General features: G+C 43.2%; 1 protein-coding gene and 1 long non-coding RNA gene across 2 annotated transcripts; one reads left to right on the top strand and one right to left on the bottom strand.

The window, feature by feature from the left end:
• Positions 1 to 4139: 4139 nt before the first annotated feature.
• On the bottom strand, positions 4140 to 9042 carry LOC133410556 (uncharacterized). Its single transcript, XR_009769560.1, has 3 exons — positions 8840 to 9042; positions 8433 to 8523; positions 4140 to 4374 (listed from the first exon to the last, which is right to left on the bottom strand). It is a non-coding gene; the product is annotated as an uncharacterized LOC133410556 (long non-coding RNA).
• A 198-nt stretch (positions 9043 to 9240) lies between these two features.
• On the top strand, positions 9241 to 19731 carry sik1 (salt-inducible kinase 1). Its single transcript, XM_061691894.1, has 14 exons — positions 9241 to 9559; positions 10433 to 10612; positions 10706 to 10822; positions 12881 to 12944; positions 13600 to 13761; positions 14348 to 14472; positions 14579 to 14702; positions 14796 to 15016; positions 15320 to 15469; positions 15546 to 15656; positions 15752 to 15977; positions 16647 to 16904; positions 17047 to 17236; positions 17746 to 19731. The coding sequence occupies exons 2-14, from the start codon at positions 10475 to 10477 to the stop codon at positions 18242 to 18244; spliced, it is 2385 nt and encodes a 794-aa protein (XP_061547878.1). The 5' UTR covers positions 9241 to 9559; positions 10433 to 10474; the 3' UTR covers positions 18245 to 19731.
• Positions 19732 to 20636: the final 905 nt, after the last annotated feature.

Raw genomic sequence — 20636 nt, 5'->3', positions numbered from 1 at the left:
CTAGCTCGCGGGCTAACAGGCTTCCGCCCCTCCTCTCGACCGGTAGACGGGAGGCGGGCTCGTCCATTGCGTCGCCTCTTGATTTAGGAATTTAAATAACGACACCAAGATGTTCTGTAAATTGTGGCGTTCAGGCAAGAGGAATTTGCGGGGTGCTGGCATTTCTAGCGAGCTAACTGCACTTGTGTAGTGGTAGAAATGGGCCTACGAGCTCGGGGTACGTTCGTGTACTTATGACAGTGGATGACATTCATACACTTTTTTCAAACCAAAGAAACCAGCTTCAAATGTTGGTTCGGCTTCTGTGGAGTCAGAAATGGAGTCAGAAGTTGGACGGTAAGTTATGTCAGTAGTGAGATGGTCAGCCATGAGCTCATCCACTGAAATGACTCACTATGGTTTTGGACACGTTCCGGCTCTTGTACAGCGTTTTCAATCAAAGTGGGAAACCTGTGTCAGAAGTTGGACACTCAGCGATGTCAGAAGAGGGATGGTCAGCCACGAGGCCATCTATCGAGAGGACCCATTGGACAAAGACAACTAGCATCTCTTCAACAACCGGTCCTGATTTCCATGTTGGTTTTTTTTCATTCACAGAAGGGATTCCAACCTTCAACCCTCCTCCTGTCTTCGGGACATGATTTTTATGCCCTAGAAAAGGTTGGAGTCCAGTAATGAGCTTTACTCGTTCATTTAGAATGTATTCTGACAGTTTATTACTCTGCCCTACGTGACTCACATTTATTATCTACATGAAACGGTAACGTTGCTAGATAAGTGAAGTACGGGTGGTCCGTGCCGGGGAGGATGAATAGAGATGGGAACAAGAAGGGTCTTTGTTTCGCAGGTTAACGATTAATGGTGGGTGGTCCGAGTTTGTCCGGTCGGGCCAAGGAACAAAGGCGGTATCTGACGCTTGTCCTTGTTTTCCTAACAACCGTAGCAACAAAACCACTTGGACGATAACTTTGTGTTTTCTGACCGCTGACACAAATTAGAAAATTAAAGCATTTGCGCATGAGGTCATTACAAAGCCGTCAGCGTTGCATGAAAGGCACGTTCCGCACTCGTGGCTGGTAATTAAGAAGCGTCTTGGACACTGGGTTCCATCCTTAGAAGAATATACAAAGGAGGTTACATAGAGCACGTGGATTTACATTCAAAGAAGTGAGACTGCAGCATTCCTAGAAATAGACCAATAGATCATGTTTTTAAGACTGATCAAATCTTGCCTAAAAGATTGTCTGTGCTGCGAATCAAAGTTTTACGTGAGCCGCAGTTTGACTCGAACAGATCATTTCCCTTTCCGTGATTTGCCATTGGAAAAATGGTTCGGAAATATAAGCAAATCTAAGGTCGAGCTGCAGTCCAGGAATGAACTGTGCTGGACTGTACTTTGAATCAGCACTTTAAAGTTGGGGGGGGGGGGGGGGCCGCGGAGGGGCAATGAAGAAAAAACTGAGCACAATCTCTGGATTTATTGTTCCAGGACTTTTCAAATCACTGACATACGAGAGAGGAGAACAGTATGTGCTGCACCGTCTGTGTGTGTGTGGGCGTATGTGCTTATTTGCACATTTTCTCGGAGCGATTGCACAAGTGGTTTCGTGTCGAAGATACGTGAAGCATTAATGAACACCTTGTCAACACATCAGCTTGTATTGAGTTGATTTATTGCAATGATGAGGACTCTTTAGACTAACTGTAAAAAAAAAAAAAAAAAAAAAAAAAAAAACAATGAAGCCATTTTATTATTTTGTACTTTTAACGATGTTACCGGTGCGGTGCTTACTTCTCCAGATGAGTGTACGACTCATCCCACAACACACGGGGGAGAGTGACCTCTTGACACCCAGTGTCTTGCTTTCCTTTTTTTGGCCTCGACGATCTCCACGGACTCCTCCCCTTTTTCTGCTTTGGTCCAGCGCTCACATGGCTGGAGCAGGCGGCCACACAGATGTCCCAAGTGTCATCTCGGGCTTTCGGACACCCTCCTTTCCCCAGATTAAAACTCCTAATCCTCGCTTAGCTGTTCTTTCCTCTGGCAGACGCCGCTCTGGCCTCTCCGCTCTTGCCAAATCAGAAACGCGTTACTGTGCCTCCCTCCTCGGCGAAGAGATGTGAAAGGTGATGCCAAGGGAATTAAGCAATAAATAAGGCTATTTTTATAAGTATTTGGGGGCGAGGGGGGTACACAACGTCATTTTGGAAAGTGATGCAAAAAGGACAAGGAGTTCTCATACAAATCAGCACTTTTTCTCCATCCAAAATCAACATCAACGCCGATACTTCTCTCGTCTCCGCCGCTTAAGAGTGTTATCCGGCTTTAAAGGGGCCGGCTGACAGAGCGTATGGACGCTGAGCGGCAAAGATCAGGAGCAGAAGCTTCAACACATGGAAAGATACGGCTTTCATTTCCATCTGGACTTTTCCAGTGTAAACTTTCAGGGCCATCTCGTGATTCGTCCTTGGAATAAGCAAACATACCAATGTGCCATCGACATTCATGCGTGATCAGACAATCCCACTTCTGACACCTCAATGCAGATTGCATACACAACCATATGGCGCATTCCGTTACACACTACCACCCCACTGTTAGCCGGGTGGCCTAACACCTGATGATCAGGATGTTTGAAGTTGACTACCCCTAACATGGATCACAGATCACATACTACCTACTTCCTACTTCTTCATCCGGATAGTCTCACACCTGATGATCCTGCTTCTGACACCAACAAGTCGTTCATTAGGTTGCGCTTATCACAACATCATAGAGTTCTTTGTTTTGTTTTGTTTTGTTTTTGGTAGCCACCCAGCATTCACAACCATAGTGATGGCACGTTTCATCATCATCTTATACAGTATACCAAAAGCATCACTACATCATTTAATAAGACTACTTTGGCAATTCATGTGTTTAGTACAATGCGTCTTTCTCACGTGGGCTGCAGAGGTTTTTGACATTTCTGACTTTGTGGAGGCTCCACGGCTTGATTTGTTTTAGACATGAGTCAATCCCCTCCCCCCCCATTGTGCAATATATTAAATCCATTTCGATATAAGCGGCTCAATTTAATAAATCCCCTGTCGGTTTAGATCGCGTGTGCGCGCGCACGTGTTGGAGTCAGCAGGATATATGGTTATATATCGCTATTCTGCACACTGTGAAGCACATGTTGCTTCCTTTGTATTGTTGACCTTTCAGTTTGATTTCATAAAAAGTGCCGGGCGTGTTTTTAGTGCAATTTGATCCCCATCATAATGTGAAAAACTAGCTCAACAGGAACGAGCTTGGAGCTCTATTCGTTACAATGCATCACAAACACAGACGCAAGAAGGATTAGGCGTTTTACAGGCATGCGTGTCTGCGACCATTCTTATGTTGCATGTAATTTTCACCATCACCTCCAGGGTACCCCACAAGCCTTGCACATTGCAATTCCACCCCCTCGAGCCCAGGATAATAGACTGATCCATGTTATGACGCAGATGGCTTTGGGCTGCAGAGGGGCTGTTGCGCACGCAAGCATTCACAAAGGCTTGGTTTTACCTTGTGTGCAGGCACCGGTCGCAGGGCAGGTGTTTACATCACAAGATAAGGAACCGACGCCACAGGATTACTCTATCAGCACGCCTTGTGCTGATAGTACGCCGTACTGCATTCTTTCGCAAATGTTTTTTTTTGTTTGGTTTTTTTAATGGATAGAAAATGATTATAGACGCAGATAAGCACAATATGTCAGGAGCACTGAAAGTATTAAACTTTTTATATATATCTATATCTTGAGTATTTGTTTTTTTAATTATGATTTCATTTTATGGCATTAAGGTGAATGGCTGGGAAATACATTTTGAAGTCAATAACTGTCAAGGGGGAGGCGGGGGGGAGGGGGGGGGATTGGCAACAGCAGTTGTTTTGTCAATCTAAAGTGATCCAATAATACAAGTTTACGTTGTTGCATAGAACTGCAATGCATCATACTGAGTTGTTTCCAATACTTTTTGTTCTTTTTTTTTACCTCCCGATTCACTGACGTTGAATTTGTTGGAATAAAAAAAAAAAGAAGAAGAAAGAAAGAAAAATAATCCATGACAGGCTCAAACTGTCACCATGATAAACCTTTTCTTACAGGGATTTTAGTCATATTTTAACATTTTTAGCTGTCATACAAGTGTAAAAAAAATAAATAAAATGACATTAGACTTGACTGAATAGCAAACGTAAAACATGTACTTGGTCTTAATGTCAAGGATGAAGACATTTATTTTGCAGATCCACTTCTGTTCTTTTCTTCTCATTTTCATTCCATTCATAATTGTGTCATGTTGTTCACTTCTTTTTATCCTCTTACTGGGACGCATATGGTGTTACTGTTGGGAATAAGACAAAAGAAAAAAACACTACCATTAATGCTGACTCTTGACATTTTGTGCAACTTTATGGGTATAGTTTTACCCCAGGATTTTGCTTGGCTTGAGAGGATAACCAAAATAATGAGGCTAAAGTTGGGAGTATGATTGAAGATTATATATTTGTTAAAACATATTTTTCTGGGGGGGCGGGGGGGGGATAGATGGAGTTAATTAGGACAACACGGTGTATCGTTGTTAGCACCACTGCACTTAGCACTTGTACTGTGCGGAGATCTGGGTTCGAGCCCCCTTTTCGACCATCTTTGGTGTGGAGTTTTGCATGTTCTCATGATTGTTTGGCTCTATGTGCCTCGCTTCTGACCCCCGGGTCATGGAGAATGGATGGATGAATTTCATATGTATGCGTAGATTGTGCAGGTTCATGGTGCAGATTGTCCTTTTCACTTTTCATCATGGGAAAGTTTGATCAAAATCAAGATACACTAACTTCCTGATGTACACCAGAAGGAATGTAAGTCTCCTAAAGCTGAAAAGTACACAAAGCACATGGACGCACGCTCAGAGCGCTCCTCGCTGTGATTATTTTGTGATGACGCACAAGCTCACGAGGGCACGTGGAGCGTACTAGTGCCACGGACATGGGGCTGGCGCGAATTAGCAGAGAAGAATAGTGCCCCTTGTGTCTTCGGAACACAATGACAGCCAGACAGAGATGCTTTTCACACTCTGTTTTGACTGCAAAATCGAGTGAGATCATTGTCGACCAGGCCAAACTAACTGGCTGTGGGTAATCAATGAAGGGCAAAGCCAACTGTTTGTGAAAGCTTTTAGGTGTTCAGGAGAGCTGAAACTCATCTTTGCGTTTGGATGATGCTAACGGAGTGCCTGCGTCATCCGGCGATAATCTCCTGCAGGTGGTTTGTTGGACTGAGATGTGACTAGTCCAGATGACAGATGATTCATTGCTTTTAATCGAATAACTCACATGAGCTTTCTGCAGTATTTGTCACATTGTGCACATTCCAAACTGGTTTAATGGAACAAAAATACCTATAGAGATACTCTCAATTGAGTCATTTAAGGGGAAATATTATGGAAAATTGACTTTTGAATTGCTTGTAGGCAAATAGTTGGGTCTCTACACTTCCTGTAGGTGTGCCAATTGTTTTATCACAATACAGAGAAGATGTCCTGTCCGTTCATCCATTTTCTTCCGCTTACCCGGGGTCGGATCGCGGGAGCAGCGGCTTTAATTTTAACTCCTGCTGCATTTTTATACCACACCTGCGGAGGAGCTGAAAAGGTTTTTGCAAAGGAAACATCAACAACGGCTCCTCGATTATAGCTTCTTCGCGGAACCTCCTCGTTGCGCGCTAAGGACAATCGAGATGCTCCTTAATATGGCGGCATGAGAACAACTTCCGGTTCACAAAGTGCGAGGAACGTTGCAGTTAAGAGAAATGAGATCCACCCACTGGGCTTTTTTGGAGTCTCGTTTTGTTTTGCGAACTTTCCTTTCCTCTCCTATCCAAGCGAGATGACCCGGAAGTACTTTGAGGGCAGGTCGTTTGAATTCAAAAAATGCTTAGGAAAGGTGCATCGATTTTAGCAAAGTCAAAAGGAAAGAATACAAACCAGCGACAAAGTTTACAGACTATACCAATACATTTGAGAGTTTCACGCTACAGAGTTAAAAAATGATTATGAAGAAAAATATAATTTAATAAAAAGTACAGAACAGTATGTATAAATAAATATGCAACAAGAATGCAGTCTTACAGAACAGCAGCGTGAACATAGAAAAAATTGCCTCAAAAATTGTTAGACTAACGTCACTGTGCATAAAGTTTAGGAGATTCGACTTTTCAAAGAGGCCCAGTAAAACTTAGTGGTGCAACCTTAATTGCCATCCTGACAACAAAGTTTTGTTCCACCCTGAAATATCTGCTAAAACTAGATACATTTCAAACGCAATCGTCATCGCATCAATTCTCTTGAATTCCCCAAACTGGCACGGACTCTGAAAGTAAACCATACGAAAACTACTTTCGCTGAAATGCAGAGTTGAGTTTTGTTGTTTTCAAAATTTGATCCCCATACGTGAGTGTCTGTTTCACCTGCATCCCGTCGGTTTTGAGTTTTGGTTACACGCAGGCCCCTGCTCTGACCAATCAGCTCCGTGGCTGCACTCAAACGTCACGTTGAGTGTTTGATTTGATTTCCTTGTATCGTTGAGAGTTGCAGTGTTTGGTTCCTTTGAGTAATGTGCACTTTTGTTGACTTTGACCTCTCCCCCACAGTCCCCGAGAGCTCAATATCTAGTTATATATTGTCCCGGAGACATCATTGGTATTTAATCGCAATTGATGTCACATGCTAAAGCTAATGTCATCAATTAACATGTATTCAACATATGATGACATGTTTTGTGTAACTTTTACACAGTATCCGAGAGTTCAACGTATTTAGCATTTACGTTCCCAACATTTTTATTGGTTGAATGTTACAAAAGTTGGCACTGAATAAGACAAGGAATTATTTTTTGGAACTTTCAAAAATATTGTGACTGACTTGGGCGCATCTTCATATGTTATTTACCTGTACACCATGTATTTACCATGTTTTAGCCTATTTTATTACTGTGTGACTGTTTTCTGTTTTTAAGCTGCTGTCGTGGCCAGGCTTCTCTTAAAAAAAAGACAAAAAAAAGAAAAAGAGACATTGGTTGTACTTACTCTAGTTAACTATTATTTCCAATGGGAACAATTGTTTTCAAACACAGATAGTTTTATTTGCTCATGCCGTTTTGCACACCGCCTGGGGATCCATCTTGTTTTGCCAACACGCCTCTCGTGATCGTGACCTTGACGGCTCCCCCGCGGGAGAAGTTTGGATTTAAGTACGTCTGCAGATGTTATTGCGAAACCCGCAGATTAACATATCTCCGCTCTCAAAGTCTCCCTTTGTGCGCGCTTGCACTGTCGAGCGCACGTGAGTGCCAGTAAATTATATTGACTGCGACATCGCTGGCAAAAAAAAAAAACAGGACTCACACTACATCCTGCTGTACAAAGTTTAAGCGCGTGCAGACAAGTCTGAGAAGACCCCAAGTGACTTCTGATGGAAGACACGTGACTCATTGCGGCGCATGATTCCATGGTTTCAATCAATCAGCGATCAAAAGTAAAACGAACGCTACTTGACCCGTGGCATGCTCTCCTTTTCTGCACGTCTTTGGAGAAAGAATGTGCACTGTTTGCGTCAGTCAGCACTTTAGAGCATTCCACCCATAGTGATGATACAGTATCTGCAGATGAAAATATGCCCACGGTGTCTCTCGATGAGACGCGCGGGAGAACTGCGATGACAGCGGGCCGCACGCACGCTACTGGAATGAGGAAACGGTCCTCAATCAAACGTTGGCACGTAATTATTCCATTTGATGTTTTTATTCACGGATCCCACATTGAGGACGGTATGTTATACGGTATACTGTAAAAAAAAAAAAAAAAAAAAAAAAAAAAAAAATGCCACAATGGCTTTGTGAACCCATCCGTGGAGCCCTCCATTATCTTCTGCTGATCGGGGGTCGGGTCACGAGGGAACACCTTACCGTGGACTTGTCCAGGACGCATCCTGACCAGATGCCCGAGCATTTTTTTTGAAAAGTCAAACTTTCTAAAACACTACTGCAGTGGGGCATTGAATAATTTTGAACACAACTGTAGCTGCTAGCCGCTAACACTGGCGTCTTAAACAAATAGAATCAATGGCAGCATGACTAATTAGCCTTTATTTTATTTTTTTTAGCATATTAGCATTTGAAAATGATTTCAGGATGGTGTTGTGTTGATGTTGGCGGAAACAGTATATGATTGCAACATAACGTGCCGAGGCGCGCATCCGCCTTTAGCTGGCTAATACAGTAAATGGATCCGTAGCTATCAACAATTTAACGAGGTAGGTTTAACGAGGTTTCTAACGATCACTTCTACATTCCTTGAACATCACATCGCTGGTGAGTTATTTTTGGAACAGGCTCACGGGCTACTCACGTGGTCCTCAGGGCCGACCTGGTGCCCACGGACGCCATGTTGGTGACCCCTGGAAGCTAAACCAAGGCTGGGCAAACTTCTGCATTAGATTCTGAAAATGGACAGACAGGCCAGGTCAATAATAAAGAATAAGTAAAATAGTTCACATAAAAAATTGAATTCTAATTCATTCTCATTTTTTCAAATGTAGGATTCATCATTCATTTCATTACAATTAACAAGTGATTAGTAATAAAATGAATAACAAGGGTTACATTAGCTTACTAATATGCTTTTATTTGATTTACAATCCATCAATCAACCAATTATTTAATGTGATAAATTCATTTTTAAAAAAGGAACAAAACATATTAATCTGTTTTGGGTGGAAATGACTAAATGAATACACGCAACATTACGGCACTTACGATCATTTGAACACTCAGTGGGCCGTATCATGCAAACCCACTCCTGGAATCAGCAGTATAGCAACTAATAGATATAACGTAACGTTTAGATTTAGATTGTGTCGTACAATATGGAGGATAAAGTTTTTTTTATGATAAAAGCGAAAGTAAAGTGAAGTGTGCTGATCGTCGCCAGTGACTTCCTCTTTCTGTCACACTCTCCTCTCCCCGGTCGCTCGAACATCACGTGGTGACACATCTCCACCACTGACGTCACCGCGCTCATCTCCCAGCAACCCCTTCCCCAGCGCCGACGTCACCGGGAGCACGAGCCGCGCTGTTGCCGGGCAACCCGCGCCTCGCGCGGGTGCCCGGCCTTGCAGTGCACTCGGCTCGGAGCTCTGACGCGGGTGTGACGTTAATGAGGCGGCTAGCAATTTGTCATGGCGGAGTGCAGAGGGGGAGGAGGAAGAGGAGGAAGAGGAGGGGTTCCCCCCACCCCCCCCACACACGCACACTTTGTGTCAGCAGCACCGAGAAAGCCACTCAGCCACATTCCGGCGGACAGCGGCAGCACAGACCCGCACCGAGTCACCTTACACGGGCGAGGAGGCGAAGCTTATCCCGCTTGTTTCGTTTTTTCCCCCCCACCCAAACCTCGCTGCGAAGTTGTAATCCCATTTTGTTCGCTTTCTTCTTCTGAGAAGAACCCTAAGAGAAGATTTATGTACACTTTGTAAGGTAAGACTCATATTTTATGACTGGTTCTCATTTTTCACTTGCCTTTTACTCGCGGTAAGTTTAATGTGATGGAATCATGCTAAGTGGTCTCTAAGCTAACTCATTTCCAATCACTTTAAGTACAAACTACAGTAATAATTTTATTTTTGCTGTTCAGGCTTCGACCACCATTAATTCGGTTGATTTGACATCTCAGAAAATACGTAATATATACAATTTAACAGTTATTAGAATACAACCGGGAAATACAAGTAAAACATTTTAAAGTTAAAATTTTAGTAGAATTGTATGTATACGGCTCGTTGGCCACATGCTGTACACTATTATACAAAAACATAAACAAATGTTCTTATTTTATTTTCATAACTGTAGTATGGCCCTCCCAGTAGTGTTACTAATTGAAAACTAAATGGATTAAAAACAATCACACCTATATGTTACTACTTTTATATCTCTTGCACTGTACGATTTTTTTTTTTTAAAAGCTGTCTTTTAATTTTCTGTATTTTGTTTTTAAATGTCTTTCTATCATGTAAAGCATGTTGAGTTGCAATGTGCTATATAAATAAATTTGCCTTGCCTTTTATTATGGTGTGACAAGAAAAGCTAAAGGAAAGTACAGTACGTCTACTCTTATGTTTTATTTAAATATGTGGTGTGTGTATATGTATTTTTCTTATTATTTTAATTTTGTATGTTGACGATCCACACTGTGGAATCAATAGAACATGTTTTCTTACCCTATATTGGAATAGATGTAGTCCATCCATTCATCCATTTTCTTTTCAGCTTATGCCGTTCGGTGGGTGAAGAATGGATGACGTGAGAATGTTTACTGACATCCCAAGTAACGCTGAACTATCTTATCCTTAGGCCGCTAGCCTCATCCCATCCCCTCGCCTGCGCTGTTGCACCATGGTGATCATGTCAGACCACAGCCGGGGGCCCCAGGGAAGGCCCCTGCAGGTGGGCTTCTACGAGATCATCCGCACGCTGGGAAAAGGCAACTTTGCCGTGGTGAAACTGGCAAAGCATAAAGTCACAAAAACCCAGGTTGAGGAATATTCTTCTCATGCATGCATTTGCATTTATTGATTATTATTTTGGGAGGGAAATCCTAATTGAACTGTGAATGATTTTTATCAGGTGGCCATTAAGATTATTGACAAGACTCGACTGAACCCGTCCAATCTGGAGAAAATCTACAGGGAAGTTCAGATTATGAAGCTGCTCAACCACCCTCACATCATCAAACTCTATCAGGTGAGTGTGTCGTGTGTGGGTGTGCGTATGTGTGGGTTACTGTTTTACAGTTTTTATTTTCCACTTTACGAGAAAGTCTCTGATGTGCAGGAAGTCGGTTTCATGTTCACTGGCCAATTGAGAGATAACCTACTCGTGGAACAATGCATGCCTCAAATGTTTATTTTATGCAGGCATGTAATGCTCGTACGAGTGTGAGGGTCACTTTGGTCGACGGCGCTTAGCGTTAAGTCCAATTAGCGTCCACGGCAACCGAGTGCAATGTGTCTGTGCGTCACGTGAAGGCCTTCCCTCGCTAATTCAATTGAGGAATTAAAGAGGAGAGAATCCTCTCAGCTGGCTTTGCGTGACACGCGCCTGGCAAGCGCAAGACACCAGCTTGTAAACAAACTTTCTTTGTTTTCCTTTCTGCCTTTTGTTCCAGTTTGCTGTTTTTCTGGCTACCTAATTTGGCGGATTATTAATTAAAGTTCCGGTTGTAAGCGGCTCAACGATACCTTGGTTGGTAATCATTTGATAGACTGATGATTAATTGTTGTTATTTTGTATTCCTGTACTGGCCAAGGAACCATATTTGGTCATTTTGTGGTTAACATGGCATCGTGGTGCCAAATAGGATGCCAAAGTGGTCACTCACTAGAGCAATGTGATTTATTCAAGGCAATCAGCGAACAAATGTAATGACAGTCAAGAGGAAAAAAAGGGTTGGGAAGTCATTTAATTGGAATTTCTAAGTAATTTGGTGAGTGACCTATAAAAAAATGTTCAAGCAAAATATTACCAAGATCTGGCTTCTTTTTCGGGCTTTTCAGTTGTCTTTGTTGTTGCCTGCAGTTACTATTACTGCTAAGTTTTTCTTGTATATATTATGACTTTATTCTTTTAAGATTACAGCCTTTTTCTGTTTTATCCTCAAAACATTCTGACATTTCTTGAACTGCTACGACTTTGTTCTCATAATATTTCAAAGTTTCTCGTCACGTTGTTACTTTTGTTCTGATAACATTCTCAACTTTTTGGGCACATTGCAACTTTGTTTTCTTAACATTGCAAATGTATTTTATAATTTTTTTGTTTACTTTTTCTCGTAAATTAACAATAGCTAATAAGAAGTCATAATGTTACAAAACAGTACATTTTTCTTATGAATTACAGATTTAATCTTGTCGCGTTACACATTTTTCATGTAATATTTTTATTGTAAAATGAACAACTTTGAGCCTTTTTTGCCGCTTTTAACAACGTAATTAGTATTCGGCATTTCAACTATGTAAAAGAGATTTCTTACCCTTTTACCATCATATTGCGTGACTAATCCTGGTAATTTTGTCGTAATCCCGCTAACAGACAGTCGGCGGTAATTCTAACAATTACATAAACTGCACATCTTTAGCGCTCATTGGTTTCACACGTAATTCGCTCGGTCTGAGGGGAAAATCTTGTTTCGTGGCTTTATTCAGAACGTGGCCGATGAGACAGCATTCCTAATCGGGTCTGATCTGATACACGCGCATCGCATTATTTTCTTGCCGAGTCGCACTTCACTGTCGACCGAATATCCCTTTGGCCTTGCGCCACAGGCGTCGTCGTCCTCGTTCCCGTCGTGCCCGGGGGCCCTTGACGTATTCCGGCGCCGTGACGTCCACGATTGCTGCTCTATCTCACCGATTAAAACATCTGTCGCTGCATGCAGGCGACTGCAAAGGATCAGACACCAGATTTTATATCCAGTGGAAACTTTTCAAATCAGTTGATTTGGGTCGGGGCCTTGAGAGCTCTCTGGATACATAAAAACCTTTCTACGAGAATCTGGAATGATCCGGAAGGGTGTCTATTCGAAGCCTGTGTTGTCATCTGGTCGGTGAACACATTGCTGGGCCATGTGAGCTGAAACCGTGTCCAGTGTTTAATGGAAGTCAAACCGCACAAAAGACAACACTGTTTTTCTTTCATCTACTCTAAAGAATGCCTGAGAGATTTCATGGAATGATTTAAATTTTCAGACTTAATTCTGTTTATGGTACGTTTCATTGGATATTCCTTTCTCTGTCTCTGTAGGTCATGGAGACCAAAGACATGTTGTACATCGTAACAGAATATGCACAGAACGGGGAGATGTTTGGTGAGTTCTTGAATTGTTTTTCTGCGAATGTTCAGAGTGAGCAGTTGCCATAATAGCTCAACTTCCCATAGCTGAAATGCGTCTTTAGACGACAAACGAGTTGAGACACGATCAACAACGCCTCAGCCAACTCGTGATTTCATCCACAATTAATCAAAAAATTACGTCATCTGTTTCCACAGCCGCATTTTTTATTTAATTTTTTTTGTGGGACCAAAAAAAAAAAAAAAAAAAAAAAACAAAGCACGCATCATATTTGTAACAGTGCTTGCTTGATAGCTCAACCTGGCTAAAAATGTTGTTTCTTCAATAATTGTTGGAAAGAGGAAATAGCTCCCTTTGAGCTCAGCCTACACTATTATCGGACTGTAATTGTTTTCGTTACAGCACGTGTATATAAAGTATCATAAGCAATTGGTGGGCTATATTGCAGCCACCGATGACTCATTTTCATCACACGTTGCAATAACAAAGTGTTAGTTCGGGGCAGGAGAACATTCGTTCCAAAATACAGTATGTGGCTTTTTTGGCTATGAGACTATGGACAGAAAAACAGCACTATGTGCTGCTATTGGCCACTGTGGGACATATTTGAACGACATCTTAGAGTTGGAATCAATCATTACTTATAAAAACATCTTTATCTCACCTCCAGATCACCTGACCTCAAACGGCCGCATGAGCGAAGCCGAAGCACGGAAGAAATTTTGGCAGATTCTCACGGCGGTGGACTACTGCCACCGGCACCACATCGTCCATCGTGACCTCAAAACCGAGAACCTGCTGCTGGACGCCAACATGAACATCAAACTGGCCGGTACGCCCTCTATGACTCTTCGTTGTTCCATTATTGTTTTCTTCAAATTCCTTCATGTCTAATTACTACTGCGCTGTCTTTGCGCTAATTAGGTGTGATAAAACTATGTACGCCTACCATAGTTACATCAGCACGCAAGAGAACATGTAGTTCTAGTCCCAGCCTGGTGATGTAATTTGGTCCACAAACACGCTGAACCCTAGTTCAGTGACCTTGGAACAAAAAAGGGCTTTGTTCTCCAAACTGTTCCCACAAAGGTGGAAGTATACAATTGTCCAAAATGTTTTGATAAGGTGACTAATTAAGCCTCAGGGAGAAATAAGTCAACTCTTGATTGAGTAATAACTGAATAAAATGTAGTTTTGTAGCGTGTTGTCGTCTTGTTCAAAGGGGACTTGGAATGCAGACGAAATAAATCCAATAGATTAATATAGTAACACATTTGAATGACTATTTTTATTAGATTTTCTTTCAAATATAAATTCAGCTGACCTTAATCAAATACATATAATACTATAAGTCTTTGTTGGAATGCAGCGTAGAGCAATTCCAATGGAATAATATATCTTTTTGTGTGCGTTTGCAGACTTTGGATTCGGTAACTTCTACAATGGTGGGGAGCCCCTGTCGACATGGTGTGGCAGCCCCCCGTACGCGGCCCCTGAAGTCTTTGAGGGCAAAGAGTACGAAGGACCTCAATTGGACATTTGGGTAAGTTCTGATTTGAAAAAGAAATGAATACAAATAAAAGAACTAAAAAAAACAATAAAATACACTTTGTTCTAATATTTCTTGCTGTCTTATTTCCTCCTCACAGAGCCTGGGTGTGGTGCTTTACGTGCTCGTATGTGGCTCCCTTCCCTTCGACGGTCCCAGCCTTCCTGCGCTCAAGCAAAGAGTCACTGAGGGGCGCTTCAGAATCCCCTTCTTCATGTCGCAAGGTAGCTTTGAATTACCACCACAGTGAAATTACTGCCAGTCACGTCAAAATGAAACAAAAAAACACTCACTTTGTTCCCAAACGATTCCCCCAGACTGTGAAAACCTCATCCGCAAAATGTTGGTGGTGGACCCTGCAAAGAGGATCAGCGTGGCCCAGATCAAGCAGCACCGCTGGATGCTGGCGGACCCCGTGGCGGCCCACCAGACTCTGAGCCACTCCCTGACCGATTACAACTCTTACCTAGGGGACTACAGTGAACCCGTCCTGGGCATCATGAACACCCTGGGGATCGACCGCCAGAGGACAATAGAGGTGAGCAAATCAAAGCTACCTTAGAGGGCAACATTAGATTTAGGTCATTATACGACGTACAACAACATTTCTGCGCAGCCCAAGACCGGACTCGTAAAATAAATGCATCCACTCCTACTCTCATCTACACAGTGGACACCATAAAGTCATCATGACAACATATGTAGTTAAAAGAGATCTCGTGCACAAAAACGTTATTGCACATTTGATGATGGATTTCACTTTTGAGTTCATTATGGTTTTGGCTTTCAGATCAAAACTAGGCACGACCAAGCTAATGTAATGTCATTGTTTTGTCTTCAGTCTTTGCAGAGCAGCAGCTACAATCACTTTTCTGCCATCTACTACCTGCTTCTGGAGAGGGTCAAAGAGCATCGCAACCAGCAGCTGAGCCGTCAGTGCGGAAGTTGGAACCAAAGGCAGAGGAGCATCTCGGACACCACCGGAGCAGAGGTGAGTTGTCCTCCTGCTCTGACGAGAACCAACCGAATGTCAGCCGAGTCACTTATGGAGATTCTCTGATTTGTAGCAAGTCATCATGAAGGCGGACAGCTTCAGAACGGCGCCATTCTCCATTCCGACCAAAAACTTTCCTCCGGTCTACTCGGAGATGGAGTGCGATCAAGGTGGACTGTTCCAGGTATATATTGCAAAAAAGAGGGCACCCGTCGTAAATCATTATCATCAGCTTGTTCGCTGCCGAATGAGTGCCTAAACTGAACCTATCCTCTCCAGCGGGTGGTCTTCCCGGTGGAGGCCAGCTTCAACAGGCTGCTGTGGAACCGCTCCATTTCGCCCAACAGCCTGCTGGAGACCAGCATCAGCGAGGAGGTGCGGCCCCGCGACCTGGAGGAAGAGGAGGCGGCACAAAGCTTGGGGCCGTTGCTGCCCCCTGCCACCACCTCACGCCGGCACACTCTGGCCGAAGTGTCCGCGCGGTTTCACCAGTGCAACCCTCCATGTAAGTAGCTGTCCGCTCCGTTACGCCTGCTCAGGTTACGAAAAAAAAATTCATGATCATCATAATAATAATTTCAATTCATACATTCAAATTAAAATGAATGAGAAATGTCATTAATAAATAAATAATGACTTTAAATAACATGATGAAATAGAATATAATACATCATTATGAAAAATATGCAAAAGGTAAAAATGTGAATATAATTCCAATACATAATCGTAATCTGTTGTTGTCAATGCAGAGAGAGAAACCTTGCGTAAGAAATGCTCAATATTTTGTCACATTTTAGCAGTCAAATAAGGCTCTCAAGTCAAATCATAGACAGACAAGGCACTGATGTCCTGACATTCCTGGCGATTGCTATTTTTATCTAGCCCTTCAGTTTTTTTCCTTTGGCATTTTGATTCGGCAAGCGCATTCTTGTGGAATCACTGATAAGGACAGCCCAATGACTGCATGAGCTGTGGCTCAAAAGTCAGCCAAAGATGGTACTGTACTGTCAAATGGGCTCTAAATAGAAACAATACAGTAGAAGAATACATGCAGATTGAGTTCACTTTTGAAATATTAACTTGTCCTCCAGCATTTATTGCCTTGCCATTTTGACTCGCAAGAGCAATTTCCGATCTCATTCTCTCTAACAACTTTTCCTTTTTTTCCTTTCAGGTATTGTTGTCAGCCCCTCCGACGGCGCCTCTTCTGACAGCTGCCTCAAGTCGTCCTCCAGTCCCACCGCCGCTCTGCAGGCTCCTATGGGTGGCGACGTGTCAACACCTGCGGCCTGCGGGGCTAAAGAGGGGGCGCTCCTGCCTGCTGGCGCCCCCCTGGCGCTCTCCTCTCACCTCCTGCCCCAGATCCAGGGGAGCCTTCCTGCAGCCAGCTTCCAGGAGGGTCGCAGAGCCTCTGACACCTCCCTGACACAAGGTACCATAACAGAACATTCAAACGAGGTCATTCCCCCCCCCAACCCCCCCTTTCCCCAAACCTTATTTTCACTGCTATCTCATGCCTGACCGTTGTCGGATCACAAGATGGTATTGTGTAACACATTCCCATGCCTCCACAGGCCTCAAAGCTTTCCGGCAGCAGCTGAGGAAAAACACTCGGACCAAAGGGATCCTAGGATTGAACAAGATCAAGGGTTTGACGAGGCCGGTCGCGTCGCCCCCGGCCTCCAACCGGGGCAGCCGCGGCTCCCTGGGCCCCGCCCTCTCCGAGCACCGCAGCATGCTGGAGGAAGTCCTGCACCAGCAACGGTGAGACACACGAAAAAAAGTTTTCAAGTCAGATTTAGAATCACATTTTCCAGACCCGCCCGCAATAGATGAAAATCTACATATTTTATCAAAGTTTTAGGACTATTAACTGTAAAGACCCATAACAAAGGATCACTTATAAACGTGATAAACTTTGAAGTGCGTTAAAGCATGGAACACTGCAATGGAAATAGAAATAATCTGGCCAATAAACCTTTATTAACTGTACAGTAAAAACATTTTTACATTTTTAGCTTTTGTACAAGTGTAAAAATAATTGAATCTATAAATAACTTTGCCAACAACAGATGGACCTATATGGAGAGAATTTTTTTTTTTTTAAACCATCATGCAAGAAGCTAACAGATGTGAACCATAAAATGACAAAAATAAAACATGGTATGAGTGACCAATGTGGAGATTAGATGTGGAGGTTCCACTGAATTAACTTTCAATGCCATCAAATCAAAGTCTCAAACTGACTTTCTTCTTACCCTTGTTCCTATTAGGATGCTCCAAATCCAGCACCAGCCACACCAACCTCAGGTCCAGAATGCTCCGACAGGACCCACCCAGAATCCTTTGCTGTTTCTGTCCCAGCAGCAGTCGCCCTCTCCTGCGCCTACTTCAGTATTTGCCGCCTCTCCTTTATTCGAGGCGCCGTCCCGCCTTCAGAACACGCCTCAGCACCCCCTGGCGCCTCCTCAGCCGCTGGCCCTGGCTCACGGCCTCTGGCAGCACGGCCTGGAGACCGCCTCCAACTCTTTGTCTCCTGTGGCCTCCGCCGCTTACCTCCTGGAGGCCCGTCTGCACATCAGCCCGCACGCACAACACCATCACCACCACCGCCACCACCGCACGGGCCTGCAGCAACAGCTGGGCGCCGCGCACTTCGCCAGCGCACCCGCCGCCTGGGCCGCGGGCTCGGCGTCCGGCGCCGAGCCCGACATGCAGGAGCTGGTTCTGACGGGTCAGACGCTGCTGAGCAGCTGCGTGATGGTCAAGTAGAAAGACTGACGCGAAAGAAGAATGAAGCGAAGTACTAAGTGCGTACGCTTTAGTTATCATATCAGCTAAAAGAGCAATAACCAAACTGTGCACAAGGTGACAAGAGAAGCAATAGTAGACAGTTTCCATGCTGTACGAAAACAGGAAGACACATGACCTGAGCGTGGACCAAAACATTTCACTTCTTCAGAATACGTGCCCCACTTGGCTGGCCTTTTTTCTCACCAGAGACACTCTTAACATTTAATATTCTGGATGAAACTGTGATTTTATTTAATAACTTAAATAACTTTGTGGGAGCAGTTTTGGTGAAGCCCCCTTTTTCTCTTCACCCAGTGCACAAATCAAAAGATCCATTGCTATGAAAGAACCTGATTCCTTTCATTTTTGACTTCCTCTTCCGATACTTGTATCCCTTTGTTAGGAAAAGTTAGCAATAATACGGCACTGAGGCAAAATGGAGGAAAAACAACATAGGAGGTTATTCTGCTCAACTGGGATGGAGGCGGGAGTTCAGAACATTCAGAAAGAGATGATACCATCTCATTCAGGAAATGTGAGCCCATCCCGAGACTGCGGGAAAAGTGCAATAGCGTCACGGGACATAGGATGGTAACAAATGCACAGGTACGAGTCATGTAACATAGTTAGTCAAAAGACTTGACGTTTAAGTTTGTTTTTTGTTGTTGTTTTTTTTGTTTTTTGCTACCAAAGAGCCGACTAGAATCAGCGATATACACACTACTGAGTTGTCCACATGTAGCATGTTGCTCAGCCAAACTGAAGTAAGCTCGGGCTGCCACCAAATCCTAATGCTGCTTGTTGTAATATCTTCTGCTGGTACTGTCAAAATCTAGCAATATACTGTATGCTGTACCCAGCAACAATGTGTAGAAGTGTGTGAATCATTATTTAAAACAAAACAAACAATACAAAAAAAGTTGTGTAACATCCTTTTCATAAGTGTTTTAATTTCCACTTCCATGTTGGAAAAACATTGCAGTGTTGACGTCGCGCGTTGTTTTGCACTCAATACCAACACGTGTGCCTTTTTATATGAACAAACGTGCAATGTTTCAGCTCCTCTTTGACTTTGCTGTGTAAGCAAAAGCAGGATTGCACATATTTCCTATTGCTGAAAATGGGTTTGAGTTTTATTTGTTTTGTGCAAAAAGAATGGTCCTGAGCGACTCAAACACTAAGAACTCTTTTTCTCAACCGTTTGTTTTTTGTTTTTGTTTTTTTGGGTTTTTTTTATAACAATTTTGGATATAAAGAAGTATTTTATGTTTGTTTGTCTTCCTGATTTGTTACTTGACCGAAGCGTGTACTTGTGCGTGTGTGTGTTGAAGGATGTGAGAATGAGGAAAGATTGTTTATGTACTTGTGTGTGTGTGTGCGTGCGTGCGTGTTGAAGGATCTGAGAATGAGGAAAGATTGTTTTATTTATGTGGCTATTTATTTGAATAAAGTTCACTTCCTAAATGGCCTGTGGTTGGAATTTATTTGTCACATACACAGTTATATAATACATGACTGATATTGGATGTGTGGTTCATTGGCTTACACTTTTGCCACCAAGACTTGAATAGAACCAAGGGCAAAATGATTGAATCCAGGTGATTTATAATTAACATTTAAAAAAATATTTCATGTTAGTGTACAGTATTATTTAGTCATTTTTAGCAGCGGTGTCAAACGTGTGTGTGTGTGTGAGTGACAGATGAATGTATTCATTATCTCCACGCGTCCAGCGTGAGCACACACGCAGCTTCGTTTTCATTTTGGAGACATTATAAAACCGCTTGGAAAAAAACGAGTTCAAACTCAGGCGAGGGCGTGTTGACAAATGCATTCCGCCGCCACCGCCCGGCGTGATCTAATCCGTCGGCCTATTTATATAACTTCTTTCGGAATGCATGAAGACCTGGGAATGTCGTGTGGGGCAGCGGCGCGCGTCATTTACAGAACCGGTGAAGGTGTCGTGCCCTGTGAAACATTCTTTAATACCATACATCACCGCATATCATCGTATGTGGCTAGTGATGCGCTGACTACAAAGCCTGGATCGACACAGTCGGTCCAAATGTGCAATTTGATGCTTGTATCTGATGTTTTGGGACTGTCTATGTCTATGTACAGTCAACCCCTGTTTATTGCGAAGGGGGGGGGGGGGATACGCACCTTGACCCACCTGCTATTATCTGTTATTCGCTTAAAAACGCACCTATTGGCCGTTTTGTGCTCGGGCCAAAGCAATAAACGTGTTACTTTGGCCCCATCTTGTGGCATGTCGGTGCCATAGAACTATGCTGAAGTGAGGTGAGGATTTTCATTTGTGGCATCTATCGGGGGTTATAAAGCTTTTTAATTAGCTGTCGGTTTTAGTTAT

This window comes from Phycodurus eques, chromosome 12 (genome assembly GCF_024500275.1).
Source record: "Phycodurus eques isolate BA_2022a chromosome 12, UOR_Pequ_1.1, whole genome shotgun sequence".
Lineage (NCBI taxonomy): Eukaryota > Metazoa > Chordata > Actinopteri > Syngnathiformes > Syngnathidae > Phycodurus > Phycodurus eques.
Note: the sequence above shows the minus strand (reverse complement) of the source record. Positions and strands in the feature narration are given on the sequence as shown.

Bases quoted from the DNA above. Each gene is read 5' to 3' on its own strand.
- sik1 (XM_061691894.1), top strand. From the start codon at position 10,475: ATGGTGATCATGTCAGACCACAGCCGGGGGCCCCAGGGAAGGCCCCTG. The intron at 14,703-14,795 runs GTAGCTTTGAAT...CGATTCCCCCAG, and splicing joins CCCCTTCTTCATGTCGCAAG to ACTGTGAAAACCTCATCCGC. The intron at 17,237-17,745 runs GTGAGACACACG...TGTTCCTATTAG, and splicing joins GAAGTCCTGCACCAGCAACG to GATGCTCCAAATCCAGCACC.